This window comes from Heterodontus francisci, chromosome 8 (assembly GCF_036365525.1).
Source record: "Heterodontus francisci isolate sHetFra1 chromosome 8, sHetFra1.hap1, whole genome shotgun sequence".
Classification (NCBI taxonomy): domain Eukaryota; kingdom Metazoa; phylum Chordata; class Chondrichthyes; order Heterodontiformes; family Heterodontidae; genus Heterodontus; species Heterodontus francisci.
Genome location: NC_090378.1, coordinates 7,801,300 through 7,817,950, shown reverse-complemented (window position 1 = coordinate 7,817,950; position 16,651 = coordinate 7,801,300). Strand labels below are relative to the sequence as shown.

The 16,651-nt window shown below is 42.3% G+C and overlaps 1 protein-coding gene across 2 annotated transcripts in view; it reads right to left on the bottom strand.

Annotated features, from left to right (window-relative positions):
- Positions 1-16,651, bottom strand: part of syde2 (synapse defective 1, Rho GTPase, homolog 2 (C. elegans)) — a 176,340-nt gene that overhangs the window by 121,064 nt on the left and 38,625 nt on the right. For both annotated transcript variants that reach the window (XM_068036595.1, XM_068036596.1), the window contains exon 3: positions 1,847-2,958. In XM_068036595.1, coding sequence (XP_067892696.1) covers positions 1,847-2,958 — 1,112 coding nt within the window. The remainder of the gene's footprint in view (positions 1-1,846; positions 2,959-16,651) is intronic.

The following is a 16,651-nucleotide window of genomic DNA, read 5'->3' as shown; positions in this document are numbered from 1 at the left end:
GGCTATGAAAGAGGTTGAAAAGCAAATTATGGATTAGGATAAGAGGACATAAGGCTAAACTAGTAAAACGATAATTTTAGGACTCAAATTGCTCTTTATACAATCTGCCAATGCCTCAAATCTGAATAATTTAGCACAGCACCTCCTTACCTTAAAAATCACAAATATACTATCAATGATGATTTGCATCACCTTAGACAGACCACTCGCTTACACAGCTCCCAAAAGGTAGCTTTACGGGGAGGGGTGTACTGTATTAATCAGTCATAACAGTGAAGGTCACCACTGCCCTTCAAATAACATTTCATATCTTTAGTCACTAATGAATGTAACATTGTTTGTGCTTTATTTATTCTGACTTGTACAGCAATGTTTTTCTCCCGTGGAAAAAAAATGGCATGACAACTCAGAGGCTCCTTTGCTTGTTGCACTGGGTACAGATACCATTGTTCAAGCATTTCAAGGATAAATGTCAAGATTGCCCTGTGTCCAGAATGTCACCTGCTTGTATCAACTCCTTCAAAGAAGAAATAAAATGCCAGACACCCAGTTCCAAACACAACACAAGGTAGAACAGCTTTCTACCCCTTCATGCCTCTTTTCTCCAATGCTTGCAGCATTGTGTAAAACAAGACAAATCTCACCTTGCCTTACAGGGCTGTATGCAACATTCCATAAACAAGTGATAATAGCTTCTTTCGGTACATTAGTAATTTGCGCACTCATTCCAAGCACAAACTGGGGGCATATGCACCCATTCTTAAGTTCAGTCATGAGAAAATTACACATCCCGTCTTGTGGTATGACATATGATGTGCACAATCTGTAAATCTGCAGTTTCTTAGAAGGCAGCAAGAACTTAGAATCATGTAGCCATCAACCCATCAAGTCCAAACTGACTTTTGAAAGAACTGTCCAATTAGTCCCACACCCCTGCTAATCTATAAATTTCTCCTTTTCAAGTATTGAGTCAATTCCCTTATAAAATTTACTATTGAATCTGCTTCCACCACCCTTTCAGACAATGCATCCTCGATCATTACAACTCCCTGCATAAAGAAAAGCTGGCTAATTTCCCTGGTGGTACCTTAAATTGCTAGTTACCAACCCTCCTACCAGTGGAAACAGTTTCTTGTCATCTATCTGAAAAGGAAGAATGTGCAGGGTTACGAGGAGAAGACTGGAGAAATGGCACTAAACGAATAAGCTCTTTTGGAGAGCTGGTGCGGACACAATCGGCCAAATGGCCTCCTTCTGCGCTGTAACAATACTGTGATTCTGTGATAATCAAAACCCCTCAATTTTATATACCTCTATTAAATTTTCCCTTTGCTCCAAGGAGAACTCCAGAAGTTGCATCCATAAGCATCTTTCATGTCCCAAGGATGTCCCAAAGCATTTCACAGCCAATTGAGTATTTTTGAAGTGTAGTCACAGTTACAATGTAGGGAAACACAGCAGCAAATTTGCTCATAGCAAGGCCCCTCAAACAACAATGAGATAAATTATCAGATCAATTTGTTTTTTTTTGACAGTGTCAGTTGAGGCATAGGGATGCATGTCAGCCAGGACACCAGCAGAACTCCAATGCTCGTTTCAAAAGTGCTATGGGAATCTTTGCATCACTCTAGATGGCTGATGTTTAACATTTTACCCAACAGACAGTGCCTCCGACAGTGCAGCACTCTCCTAATACTACACTGGTGTGTCAGCCTTGATAATGTACTCAATGTTCTGAAATGGTCTATGAACCCACAATCTTGAGACTTAGTACAGAATCTAGCACATATGTAGTTATAAAAACAGAGCTTTCCAATAATAATTTAAAAATGGACTATGGACTTACCTGGCAGCCTCGCTTTTCTATTTCCATAATACATTTCTGCATCAACAACGGCACCCTCAAGCCCAAGTTTTCCTTCTCAACTATTTTCCGTGCCTCAACACCAAACATCACTGGCTCCCGCTCTCCATCTGGGCTGTCCAAAGAGTTTTCCCACTGCTCCATCAGAGTCAGTTTCACATAAATGAGCCCTCTAGGTTCAAGTTTTACTGCTAGCTGATGCATCTTGGAAACCCTGAAGAGCGTGGGGAGCACAACAGTACCATGGCAGCAAACACGGTTCCGACGAGGCGTTGGCTCCCAGCTGAAGACTACCAGCTTAAGATGTTGTGCATTCTCTAGCTCAATATTAAATGTGTGGTCCATATCCAAAAACGTGGTTCTGCAAGTCAATAAGGCTGTTCTGGCCTTGTTGACTGAATCTACTTGTATGGCACAGAATACATCCCTAGAATCAATCCTTGGCGGCTTTAAATCCTCAGCACCGTAAAAATGTACACTCATTAGTCCTGAAATATATTGAGAACACTTAGGCTGATCCACAAAGCTGTAATGCCTGAAAGCATCAATATCAATTTCTGTACTGTGTGTTTTATGGGAGGTTGCAGCAATGTTCCCCTTCGCAGGTTTGCTTTCACACGAGTGCTTACCCGATTTAGCTACGAGTTCTGGTGAATCTCCATCACTAAGGTAGCCACCCTTGCTAGCTGACTTGGAGTTTCCTGAATTTTTCTTCTTGTAGTTCTGCGATACAACACTTGTATCCAGGTGATAACGACTGATGACATTCCTACTAGCAGCATTAGTCACAATTCCAGAAGATAATGAGGTGCCATCGTTGCCTTTGGGTGATAAATTTTGATTATCACTACAGTTATGGCTTGAAGTCCCTTTGACACTCAATTTTCTGCTGAATTCAGGAAGTTTTTTCATTTTCATCGAAAGCTTCCTCACAGTTCGTGGAGATTTTATCTTTTCTGGAAAGGGCCAATTAATTGCAGTACCCTTTTTCAAAGGGTTGGGGCTGGATGGCAGAGAAAACTCGGGCGTTGTTGCTGCTGTTGCTACTACTGCTACTGCACAGACAGGACCATTGGAAGGATCAGAGGCAGCTACTAAAACCAAAATTAAATGGAGATTATATTAAACTCAATTCAAACTCAGTATTCTGAATATTTGAAAAATTAAAAAGTAACTAAAATTTAATCAGTTACACATTTGCAATTGACCACAATTAACTAACAAACATTTTATTTTAACAAAAGATTAGCAAAGCTGGCTTCTCCCAATAGTTCAGCCTGTATATCTAACAAGTGGATGAGCCATATAGTCCAAATGCAATCCCTAGGCTGCATGGCGTTGATCAATCTTACTTCAATGACAGCAAGGGTGCAATTAGCTTTAGTACCCAAAAGTGGGGGGAGAGGTGTAAAGAAAATCTGACCACTCCTGATCACATTGGTTTTTACTGGAACTGTGAATTGGGACATTATCTGACAATATTGGGCAGCACAGTGGCGCAGTGGTTAGCACCACAGCCTCACAGTTCCAGCGACCCGGGTTTGGTTCTGGGTACTGCCTGTGTGGAGTTGGCAAGTTCTCCCCATGACCGTTTCCGCCGGGTGCTCCAGTTTCCTCCAACAGCCAAAGACTTGCAGGTTGATAGGTAAATTGGCCATTGTAAGTTGCCCCTAGTGTAGCTAGGTGGTAGGAGAATGGTGGGGATGTAGTAGGGAATATAGGATTAGTATAAATGGGTGGTTGTTGGTTGGCACAGACTCTGTGGGCTGAAGGGCCTGTTTCAGTGCTGTATCTCTCTATGACTAATATAATTTCACCATCACTCCTGCCCGCCCACCCAAGTGAAGTCGCTTGCCGGCAGTCAAAGTCTCATGCATAAATAATGCCAATTTGAGCAAGATTTCAGAGGGTATTAGGTGTTTGTTCATATGACAGCACCCCAGTAAGATGTCAATGCTTTCATGAGAGTAGGGAAGGAATTCAAAACACATGCTGGAAAATGGGATTAGAATAGCTAGGTGCTTGATGGCCGGCATGGACACGGTGGGCCGAAGGGCCTATTTCTGTGCTGTATGACTCTATGACTATGCGTAACATTATCCTGTTTGTGCTGTCATTAATTAGAATAATTCAGGATAACCTCCTCTGTAAAAAGAATCTTCAACTTTTGAATTGTTTTCATTTTAAATTGAGTGAAAAGACTGATTCACACTTCACGCTTTAAATATATCAAATGTTCATTAGGCACCTCAGTTAGCTACAGAATAGAGACACTACTCAAGTCAACAGGTGTATTCAGCCCTACGAGAACCTATTATTGTGGAACTAATCGCATTAACCACTTTCAGCATGGCATCAAGTTTATTTTAAGTAATATAACTATGCCAATATACACTCATATTGCCATACGGAAGTAATAACTCAGTTAGTTAATTACATCAATCTTAGCCAGGCTTTGCAAAAATATAGCAAGAGAATAAAATGGCCAATAGCCAGTTGAATATCATACATAAATTTCCAGCACCTTGTTTACTTCAAGTAGAATGTCAGAACTCCACATCTTGCTAACTGTGCTTTTACACTTGAAACATAAACTGCATCATGGACATATACATTGAATGCCTGTTCTACTACCATATTCCCAACTCCACTTAAGACAGCTAAATAAGAAGGCTGATTTTTTTTTTTAAAGGAAACAAAAGCAGAGTTTTCTTGTTATCTAAATCTCTGTACTGCAGCAGCAGACATTTCCAAACAGTGAAACGTTTAGACTCCAGCCGTTTGCTCTGGTTCTGGCAAGAAACTGGCCCAAAAAATGGGACATCTGATAAATTCAGACAATACACCTCCTTGTACTTTGACTCAAATCCCAATAGCAAGGCTGCCTTACAGCATTCATTAACATGTGCCATTTTTAGACTGTGCAAAATTAATCTTTTAGTAGAAAACACTTAAAAGCAAAGGGGAGAGGAGGAGTAAACACAATGAAACACAAGGCTATATTGTTTCCATTGTAAAGCCCAGCGCTATTATTGTATAAGCCAGTTGTTTTTCAGTGCAAGTTACCCCAGGTCTTGATATCTAGTTTTACAGTGACAAAACATTGATTGCCACTCATCTTCACTATAAAAAGAGTTAATTTAGATAATTCACAATAAATAAAACCCATGTAGTTCAATACCCTTTATTCTGGAGTTCTCATTTCACTCATTTTTACTCAGAACTGCAGCCAGTAACATGGCTGCTTGTAACCTGGCTATCCTTCAGCAGCTTTCACAACCACCTTGTACATGAATCCTTTTCAAATAATTCAATTCAAAATATGCAATAAGGCCCGCTGGACCAACGTACCGCATGCATTCCTCGCCCGCACCCCTCGCCGCCCCAATCAGAAAACCCTTGAACATTCTGGAAAAGTGTGAAGTGATTCATTTTGGAAGGTCGAATTTGAATGCAGAATACAGGCTTAAAGACAGGATTCTTGGTAGTGTGGAGGAACAGAGGGATCTTAGGGTCCATGTCCATAGATCGCCCAAAGTTGCCACCCAAGTTGATATGATCTTATGATCTTATGAACCCTAAGAACTAGGAGCAGGAGTAGGCCGTCCGGCCCCCAGAGCATGTTCCCCCATTCAATAAGATCATGGCTGATCTTTTCTTGGACTCGGAACCACTTACCCACGTTCTCACCGTATCCCTTAATTCCTTTATTGTTCAAAAAGATATCTACCTTAGCTTTAAAGACGTTTACTGAAGAAGCGTCAACTACTTCACTGGGCAAGGAATTCCATAGATTAACAACCCTCTGGGTGAAGAAGTTCCTTCTTAATTCAGTCCGAAATCTGCTCCCTCTAATCTTGAGGCTATGCTCTCTTGTCCTAGCTTCACCTGCCAGTGGAAACATCCTCTCTACTTGTATCTTATCCATTCCCTTCATAATTTTATATGTTTCCATAAGATCCCCCCTCATTCTTCTGAATTCCAATGAATATAATCCCAATCTACTCAGTCTCTCCTCATAAGCCAACCCCCTCAACTCCGGAATCAACCTAGTGAACCTCCTCTGCACCTTCTCCAGTGCAGTATATCCTTTCTCAGGTAAGGAGACCAAAACTGCACACAGTACTCCAGGTGCGGCCTCACCAGTACCTTATACAGCTGCAACATAACCTCTCTGCTTTTAAACTCAATCCCTTTAGCAATGAAGGACAAAATTCCATTTGCCTTCCTAATTACTTGCTGTACCTGCAGACCAACCTTCTGCGATTCATGCACAAGGACACCCAGGTCCCTCTGCATAGCAGCATGCTGTAACTTTTTACCATTCAAGTAATAATCCTTTTTACTGTTACTCCTACCGAAATGAATGACTTCACATTTATCAACATTGTATTCCATCTGCCAGACCTTTGCCCACTCACTCAATGTATCTATGTTCCTCTGCAAAGTTTCACAGTCATCTGCACACTTTGCTCTGCCACTCATCTTAGTGTCATCTGCAAATTTTGACAACCTACACGTGGTCCCCAACTCCAAATCATCTATATAAATTGTAAATAATTGCGGTCCCAAAACCGATCCCTGAGGCACACCACTAGTGACTGATTGCCAACCAGAATAGCACTCATTTATCCCCACTCTCTGAGTCCGGTTAGTCAACCAATCCTCTATCCATGCTAATACTTTACCCCTAACGCCATGCATCCTTATCTTATGCAGCAGCCTCTTGTGCGGCACCTTGTCATAGGCCTTTTGGAAATCTAGGTACACCACATCCACTGGGTCCCCACTGTCCACCTTGCTCGTAATGTCATCATAGAATTCCAAAAGATTCGTCAAGCATGACCTGCCCTTCATGAACCCATGCTGCGTCTGCCCAACAGGACAATTTCTATCGAGATGCCCTGCTATTTCTTCCTTGATAATAGACTCAAGCATCTTCCCCACTACAGAGGTTAAGCTAACCGGTCTATAATTCCCCATCTTTTGTCTACCTCCCTTTTTAAACAGTGGCGTCACATCTGCTGTTTTCCAATCTGCTGGGACTACCCGAAAGTCCAGTGAATTTTGGAAAATTACCGCCAGTGCACCTGCTATTTCTCCCGCCATCTCTTTTAGTACCCTGGGATGCAATCCATCAGGGCCAGGAGACTTATCAATCCTTAGCTCCATTAGCTTGCCCAACACTACCTCTTCCGTAATAATGATTGTCCCAGGCCCTCACCTACGTTCGTCTCTTTGTCAATTACTGGCATGTTATTAATGTCCTCCACTGTGAAGACCGATACAAAATACCTGTTCAATGCCTCGGCCATTTCATCATATCCCATAACTAAATTCCCCTTCTCATCCTCTAAAGGACCAACGTTTACTTTAGCCACTCTTTTTCGTTTTATATATTTATAGAAACTTTTGCTATCGGTCTTTATATTCTGTGCTAGTTTTTTCTCATGTTCTATCGTACTTTTCTTTATAGCTCTTTTTGTGGCTTTCTGTTGACCTTTGAAGTTTGCCCAATCTTCTAGTTTCATGCTGTTTTTGGCAACTTTGTATGCTTTCTCTTTCAATTTGATAGCCTCCCTTATTTTCTTAGACACCCATGGCAGATTACCCCTTTTCTTCCAGTCCTTCCTTGGCACTGGAATATACTTTTGCTGAGCACTTTGAAAAATTGCTTTGAAAGTCCTCCACTGCTCGTCAACTGTCCCACCATAAAATCTTTGTTTCCAGTCTACTTTAGCCAAGTCCTCCTAGGGTTGTTAAGAAGGCGTATGGTATGTTGGCTTTCATTAACAGGGGGATTGAGTTTAAGAGCCGCGAGGTTATGCTGCAGCTCTATAAGGCCCTGGTTCGACCACACTTGGAATATTGTGTTCAGTTCTGGTCGCCTCATTATAGGAAGGATGTGGAAGCTTTAGAGAGGGTGCAGAGGAGATTTACCAGGATGCTGCCTGGACTGGAGGGCATGTCTTACGAAGAAAGATTGAGGGAGCTAGGGCTTTTCTCATTGGAGCGAAGAAGGATGAGGGGTGAGTTGATAGAGGGGTACAAGATGATGAGAGGCATAGATAGAGTGGATAGCCACAGACATTTTCCCAGGGTGGAAAGGGCTATCACCAGGGGTCATAATTTTAAGGTGATTGGAGGAAGGTTTCGGGGAGATGTCAGAGGTAGGTTCTTTACAGAGAGTGGTGGGTGTGTGGAATGCGCTGCCAGCGGTGGTAGTAGAAGCAGATACATTAGGGACATTTAAGCGACTCTTGGAAAGGTACATGGATGATAGTAGAATGAAGGGTAGGTAGTTTGATCTTAGAGTAGGTTAAAGGTTCGGCACAACATCGTGGGCCGAAGGGCCTGTACTGTGCTGTACTGTTCTATGTTCTATTCCTTCACTTTTTTTTTAAAAGTAAAGAGAAGCCACAGATATAGGAGGTGCCATACAAAAATGCCTGAAAAGCAATCAGGAAGTGGGTGGTGACAGCTATCTTTTCCTCTCCCCAACAAGTATCATTTGGTCACAGCATACACACCTGCAAGCGTAACTTCTGAGCATAAACTGGGAATTAAACCAACCAAAATTCAAGTTGACAAATTCAACAAAGCAGATCTCAACAAGTCAACTCCTATATGCCTTACCTGCAACAAAATAAAAAATGTGAACTCTGTGACAATCAAATAAATTTACACTTAACAAATGGATGGGGCAACTGGTTCGCACACGTTCCTGCCCCGCTGGAATCTGGCTCACATTTAGTCCATTGTGGTGGAACTTTGTCAGCTAAAGCAATCTTATGCAAAATAAATTGGATAGCTTCAATCTAGTTCTTAATAGCTGTGGGCTCACAATGTAAAATACAAGGAATAAAAACAAGAAATGCTGGAATCACTCAGCAGGTCTGGCAGCATCTGTGGAAAGAGAAGCAGAGTTAACGTTTCGGGTCAGTGACCCTTCTTCGGAACTGACAAATATTAGAAAAGTCGCAGATTATAAGCAAGTGAGGTGGGGGTGGGGCAAGAGATAACAAAGGAGAAGGTGCAGATTGGACCAGGCCACATAGCTGACCAAAAGGTCACGGAGCAAAGGCAAACAATATGTTAATGGTGTGTTGAAAGACAAAGCATTAGTACAGATTAGGTGTGAATACACTGAATATTGAACAGCAAGTGCAAACCTGAAAAAAAAAGTGGGTAAGCAAACTGAACAAACTAAGATGAAATGAAATAAATGCAAAAAAAAGATTGTAAAAAATGTAAAAAAGAATGTAAAAACAAGGAAGTAAAAATAACTAAAAATGAAAGTAAAATGGGGGGCTGTCATGCTCTGAAAATATTGAACTCAATGTTCAGTCCGGCAGGCTGTAGTGTGCCTAATCGGTAGATGAGATGCTGTTCCTCGAGCTTGCGTTGATGTTCACTGGAACACTGCAGCAATCCCAGGACAGAGATGTGAGCATGAGAGCAGGGGGGTGTTGAAATGGCAATGAGAGCAGGGGGGAGTGTTGAAATGGCATAGTTATTTTTTCTTCCTCGTTTTTACATTCTTTTTTACATTTTTTACAATCTTTTTTTTGCATTTATTTCATTTCATCTTAGTTTGTTCAGTTTGCTTACCCACTGTTTTTTTTTCAGGTTTGCACTTGCTGCTGTTCAATATTCAGTGTATTTACACCTAATCTGTACTAATGCTGTCTTTCAACACACCATTAACATATTGTTTGCCTTTGCTCCGTGACCTTTTGGTCAGCTATGTGGCCTGGTCCAATCTACACCTTCTCCTTTGTTATCTCTTGCCCCACCCACCTCACTTGCTTATAATCTGCGACTTTTCTAATATTTGTCAGTTCCGAAGAAGGGTCACTGACCCGAAACGTTAACTCTGCTTCTCTTTCCACAGATGCTGCCAGAGCTGCTGAGTGATTCCAGCATTTCTTGTTTTTATTTCAGATTTCCAGCATCCACAGTATTTTGCTTTTATTTTAGTGTAAAATACAAGGATATTATTTTAATATTTTAACTAATTTCATTTCTTCGATCATTTTACTTTTCTCTTGCTCAACTTGCTTGATTTTGAGCCTCTTTCTCATATCCATCCCTCTTGAGCTTCTACAGCTTCATCTACCATATGTAATTTGCCTCGTTTTCTTTTCCTATTTGAGTACTATATAAAAAATATAATTTTCCTAATATTGGGTGCACACTCTTCCCTTGGCGGGCCACAACTCGCGTACCAAGGGATTGATTAAGAAGGGGAAAATAGAGTACGAGAGCAAGCTTGCTGGGAACATAAAAATTGACTGTAAAAGTTTCTATAGGTATGTGAAGAGAAAAAGATTGGTGAAGACAAATGTAGGTCCCTTACAGTCAGAAACAGGGGAATTTATTATGGGGAACAAAGAAATGGCTGACCAACCAAATGCATACTTCGATTCTGTCTTCACAAAGGAGGACACAAATATCGGGGAACACAGAGCTTAGTGAGAGAGAGGAACTGAAAGAAATCAGTATTAGTAGAGAAATGGTGTTGGGGAAATTGATGGGATTGAAGGCCAATAAATCCCCAGGACCTGATGGTATGCATCCCAAAGTACTTAAGGAAGTTCTTCTTTTGGGCTACCTTATCTCGAGAGACAATGGATACGCGCCTGGAGGTGGCCAGTGGTTTGTGAAGCAGCGCCTGGAGTGGCTATAAAGGCCAATTCTGGAGTGACAGGCTCTTCCACAGGTGCTGCAGAGAAATTTGTTTGTTGGGGCTGTTGCACAGTTGGCTCTCCCCTTGCGCCTCTGTCTTTTTTCCTGCCAACTACTAAGTCTCTTCGACTCGCCACAATTTAGCCCTGTCTTTATGGCTGCCCGCCAGCTCTGGCGAATGCTGGCAACTGACTTAAGGAAGTGGCCCTAAAAATAGTAGATGCATTGGTGATCATCTTCCAAGATTCTATAGACTCTGGAACAGTTCCTACAGATTGGAGGGTAGCTAATGTAACCCCACTATTTAAAAAAGGATGTAGAAAGAAAACGGTGAATTATAGACCAGTCAGCCTGACGTTGGTAGTGGGGAAAATTATCGAGTCCATAATCAAAGATTTTATAGCAGAGCACTTAGAGAACAGTGGTAGAATCGGGCAGAGTCAGCATGGATTTACGAAAGGGAAATCATGCTTGACAAATCTACTAGAATTCTTCAAGGATGTAACTAGTAGAGTTGATGAGGGGGAGCCAGTGGATGTGGTTTATTTGGACTTTCAGAAGGCTTTCGACAAAGTGCCACATAAGAGATTAGCGTGTAAAATTAAAGCGCGTGGGATTGGGGGTAGTGTATTGCGATGGATAGAAAATTGGTTGGCAGACAGGAAACAAAGAGTAGGGATAAACGGGTCTTTTTCTGAATGGCAGGCAGTGACTAGTGGGGTACCGCAGGGATCGGTGCTAGGACCCCAGCTATTCACAATATATATTAATGATCTAGATTGGGGAACTAACTGTAATATCTCCAAATTTGCAGATGGCACAAAACTGGGTGGGAGGGAGAGTTGTGAGGAGGATGCAGAGATGCTTCAGCGTGATTTGGACAAGTTGAGTGAGTGGGCAAATGCAGTATAATGTGGAATAATGTGAGGTTATCCACTTTGGTAGCAAAAACAGGAAGGTAGATTATCTGAACGGCTATAAACAGAGGGGAATATGCAACGAGATCTGGGTGTTCTCGTACACCAGTCACTGAAGGTAAGCATGCAGGTCCAAAAGGCGGTGAAAAGGCAAATGGTATGTTGGCCTTCATAGCGAGAGGATTAGAGTACAGGAGCAGGGATGTCTTGCTGCACTTATACAGAGCCTTGGTGAGGCCACACCTGGAATATTGTGAGCAGTTTTGGTCTCCTTATCTGAGGAAGGATGTTCTTGCTATAGAGGGAGTGCATCGAAGGTTTACCAGACTGATTCCTGGGATGGTGGGGCTGACGTATGAGGAGAGATTGAGTCGGTTAGGATTATATTTGCTGGAGTTCAGAAGAGTGAAGGGGATCTCATAGAAACCTATAAAATACTAACAGGACTTGACAGGGTAGATGCAGGAAGGAGTCCAGAACCAGGGATCATAGTCTAAGGATACGGGGTGAGGACTGAGATGAGGAAAAATTTCTTCACCCAGAGTGGTGAGCCTGTGGAATTCGCTACCACAGAAAGCGGTTGAGGCCAAAACATTGTATATTTTCAAGAAGCAGTTAGATATAGCTCAAGTCTAAAGGGATCAAAGGGTATGGGGCGAAAGCGGGAACAGGTTACTGAGTTGGATAATCAGCCATAATCATAATGAATGGCTGAGCAGGCTCAAAGTGCCGAATGGCCTCCTCCTGCTCCTATTTTCTATGTCGATGTTTCTATGTTACTTAAGCCCAGAAAACCTCAGTGCAAGTTGGCAAGTGCTAAGGTTCAGTACCCCTTCAAACTGTGTATAGACGGATGTACACGTGCACCAAATCTTAAATAAATGGGCTCTTGTTCACAGTCCAGCCACCAGGGGCTTATGATCCAAGCCCAGTTTCTCCATCAGCTCGTACATGGACATCTGCCTTCAAAGTAGGTGGACAAACAAAGGACAATTTATTATGCGCCCGTTACCCACGATGCTCTTGACAACCAAGATCAGTACAGCATACCAGTTATCACCAAATGTTTAATTTAAATCCTCATGTAGGGAGCTTTGAAAGAGAGGTGCTTATTGCAAGATTGATATCCTCTCCAAACACTGCAATCTGAAGAGAAATAATAGAGTCTATCTTCTCCCTGCACACCTTAAGAACGATGTCGGAGGTGAAACTGCTATCCATCAAATCGTTCTGGTAGCAATGAGAATCACAAGCTGGGGCAGAAACTCCTTGTATCCTCTGATAAATATCCCTGGCATTTTCTTGGTGAACAGAGCTATACTACTTGGCAGCTCACCAAATTTAACAGGTTAGTTCTTTATTCAAGAGTTCAGTGTACTAGATCCACAGGTGAGTCCAACATTGTAGAAACCACTACAATTCTTTCAGGAATACTTGCAACACCTACTGAAACCATCATGGTGGCACCTTATACCGAATGCATGGAATACAATGGCTTATGGGTACAACAGCATAACGGTTATGTTACTGGATTAGTAATCCAGAGGCCTGGGTTAATGTGAAGACACGAGTTCAAATACCACAATGGGAGCTGTGGAATTTAAATTCAATTTTTATTAAATAAAATCTGGAATAAAAAGGTAGTTTCAGTAATGGTGGCCACATAGCTACAGAGTTGTCGCAAAAGTCCATCTGGTTCACTAATGTCCTGTAGGGAAGGAAATCAGCCGTCCTTACCCAGTCTGGCCTACATACGACTCCAATCCCACAGCAATATTAACTGCCCTCTAAAATGGTCCATCAAGCCACTCAGATGTAGTCAAGAGGGCAGCTCACCAGCACCTTAAGGGCAATTAGGGATTGGGCAATAAAAACTGACCATACTAGTGACGCCCGCATCCCATGAATTAAAAAAAAAATTAATCCTGTTTGAAGGGAAATATGCTCAATGACTTTTACATTTAACATTTACACAGATAAAATCTTGCATAAAATCCAAGATTTGGCCATGTATGCCCACAGATTCCAGCTCGACATGAGAGCCACAAGGCACCAGGTTGACTGCCTTACAAAAATGAAAATATAAATTGGTTTCCCAAGGCTTTGTGTAACTTAGAAGACCCGCACATTGCTCGAGATCAGAATCTGTTTTGATTGCACCCCAGGCTCCCAATACTTTCAACAACAACAAAAATTAGAAAAGGTGATAAGGGCATTCCTTGATAATTTTGTGTTTCATCAAGATTTTCCAATCTTAACAGAAATCACAAACACATTCTGGAAATGTGAAGATGTGTGCCTCAGACATAATTCTATCCTTTTAGCGAAAGAAGGCAAGCTCCAAGGCAAGTCAAGTTCTTGATACTGATATTTAATACCATAACCATTTCTCCTCCTTGTCTCACTCCCCTCTGGACCTCACTGGACTTCAAGGAATTCACTTTTTTGCTATTTACCACAAGTGGTGTCTACATCTGCCAAGCTATCCAAGTTGATTTCCAATTAGTTAACACCACTGGAACTAGAAACCAGGTTCAGATTATCTTTTAGCTCTTCAAATGAACCCTCCACCACAAGTCAATTTACTTCTGCAGTGAGTGGACAAGAAGGTGGCAGATGGAGTATAATGTGGGGAAGTGAGGTTATTTACTTTGGTAGCAAGAATAGAAAAGCAGAATTTTTTTTTTTTTAAAAAGGCGTGAAACTTGTAAATGTTGATGTTCAAAGGGACTTGAGGCACACCTGCACAAGGAACACAAAGTTAGCATGCCAGTACAGTAAGCAATTGGGAAAGCAAATAGCATGTTGGCCTTTATTGCAAGGGAATGAATACTGAATAAGGAAGTCTTGCTACAACTGTACAGGGCTTTGATGAGACAACATCTGCAGTATTGTTTGCAATTTTGGTTTTCATATCGAAAGGAAGGATATACTTGCATTGGAGACAATACACAGAAGGCTCACTCAATTGGTTCCTGGGATGAAAGGGTTGCCCTGTGATGAGAGGCTGAGTAAACCGGGCCTACACGTGCTGGAGCCAAGAATAATAAGAGGTGATCTCATTGAAACATACAAGATCCTGAGGGGGCTTGACAGGGTAGACACAGAGATTGTTTCCACTGCTGGAGGATCTAAAACACAGCGGCAGAGTCTCAGGATAAGGGGTCAATAATTTAGGACTGAGATGAGGAGAAATCTCTTCACTCAGGGGATTGTGGATCTTTGGAATTCTCTACCCCAGAGGATTGTGAAGGCTCCATCATTGAATATAGTTAAGGCTGATGTTACGACCAGGTGAGCAATGTGTCTAAGGATCTTTTGCTGTCTTTACCTGGTCTTATTGCAACAGGGTTTAATTTTAAACACACTGTGTTTTGAGCTCACCTCTGTGAATCCTTGTTCACAGTTTCCAATTATAAGGCAAAGAAATGAGCACAAACAGGCTTTCTTTGGTTTAAAGCAGAAAGATGAAACTTATTAAACCTTAAACTCGAATACGGTTTACACCTACGGATATATGACACCCCCCCACAAACATGCACACGCGATATAAACATGCAGATAGGGACAAAAGAGCAGAGAAAAAGATAAGTACAGTTTGAGACAAGATCTTGTTTCTGTTTCTCGAGCTCACTGTAGTCCTTGATTGAAGATATGGTCTTGCGTTTCGTTGGGGCCCAGTAGTCGTCTTAAAACCTCATTCACGCAGGAAACCTTTCGGAGTTTCAAGTTGTTTTCACAAGATTCAGTTCCGTGGGAAGAGATGGAAACAGGCAGACAGGAGAGGAGATGTTCTCAGACCATGAGCACACAGGGTTCTGCGTTCAAATCCTTGGTTGGAAGTTAAAATTCAAAAACTCCATACAGCTAGTCATGTGACTAAAACTGGTTTGGCCACTTCTGTGTAAAGGGGAAGTAACTGCTGGGTCCCCATTGTTACAACATTGTCTGGTATTGTGCAAATGTCCTTCCAGTCAGGGCTTGCAATTTTAAGTTTTAATGTTCATGTGGCAAAATAATGCGTGCTTCAGTCTTGGCAGGTGAGGGGTTTGCCTGACACCTCCACACCCAGAGGAATGAAACGCAATTTGAAGAACATAGCACATTTCATTACAGAGTGACAGAAATAGAAGATACAAAACAAAGCCATGCATTTCTCATTCATTTCCATTCATTCAGCAATCTTGAAGCTCATTAAAAATGGTCTCTTCTGGGTGCCATGGCTGCTTTAATTGGTGGGGGGTGGGGGGAGAGCGGGTCTATCCTGAACTCCCTGATTCATGCAAAGACTTTTGGCTTCCGGGGATGGGTGGTTCCCTTTTCCTCTGACTGTGGGGGAGGAGTCTCCGTTAATCTCCCCTTTGTTCTGTGACACTCCTACCTGCAGTTTTTCGTGCAGATTTAACTACATGCTCCTGTGAACTTCGACTAGGTGAGGCATCACCCTCAGTTTCTCTGCCCCTTAGAGGTCTCTCTTTGTCTCTGCAGGTTCCAGTAAATGCAGTTAGCAACTCTGGTGGGATGCTTCTACGGTCTGCATTTACATAGGAGGATGTGGGGTCTAACTTTTCACATTTGTCTGGGTTGATTAACCGGGCAGTACAGGTTTTCATCCGGGATTCTTCCCGGACTTCCTTTAACTTGGTCACTTTCTCCCCTTCTCTTTCTAAACTTTTGCCAGCAGTGTGCCTGCCTGTCCCCTTTTGCTTTCAGCAGGGGTCCCTTAGAGTTCACCAGCCCTCTGTTAGAGGGTCCTCCTAACACTGGTACAGGACATAGGGGTGCAGGTTTCACTGTCGGTTGGGGTTTCCCCTCAACCTGGCACATGTGGCAACTCCTGCAATACTTCACCACATCCTTGTGGAGTTTTGGACAGTCAAACTGCTGTCTGATGCCGGCTTTGGTCTTTCGTATGCCGGCATATACAGCTACTGTAGTCTCGTGGGCCCTTAATATTTCTTCCCGGTACCTCTGTGGCACCGCTAACTGGTGAACTACTGTTCACTCCTGGTCCTCAGGTCTGTGAGGAGAACTCCATTCCCTCATCAGTACCTCATTCTTTAAATAGTAGCATTCAGATACTCCCTCTGCTTCACTTTCAGACTGGGCAACCTGTGCTAACACTCGCAATGCAGGGTCGGCTCGCTCAGCCTCAGCTAAGGAAAATCCATTTAATTCATTC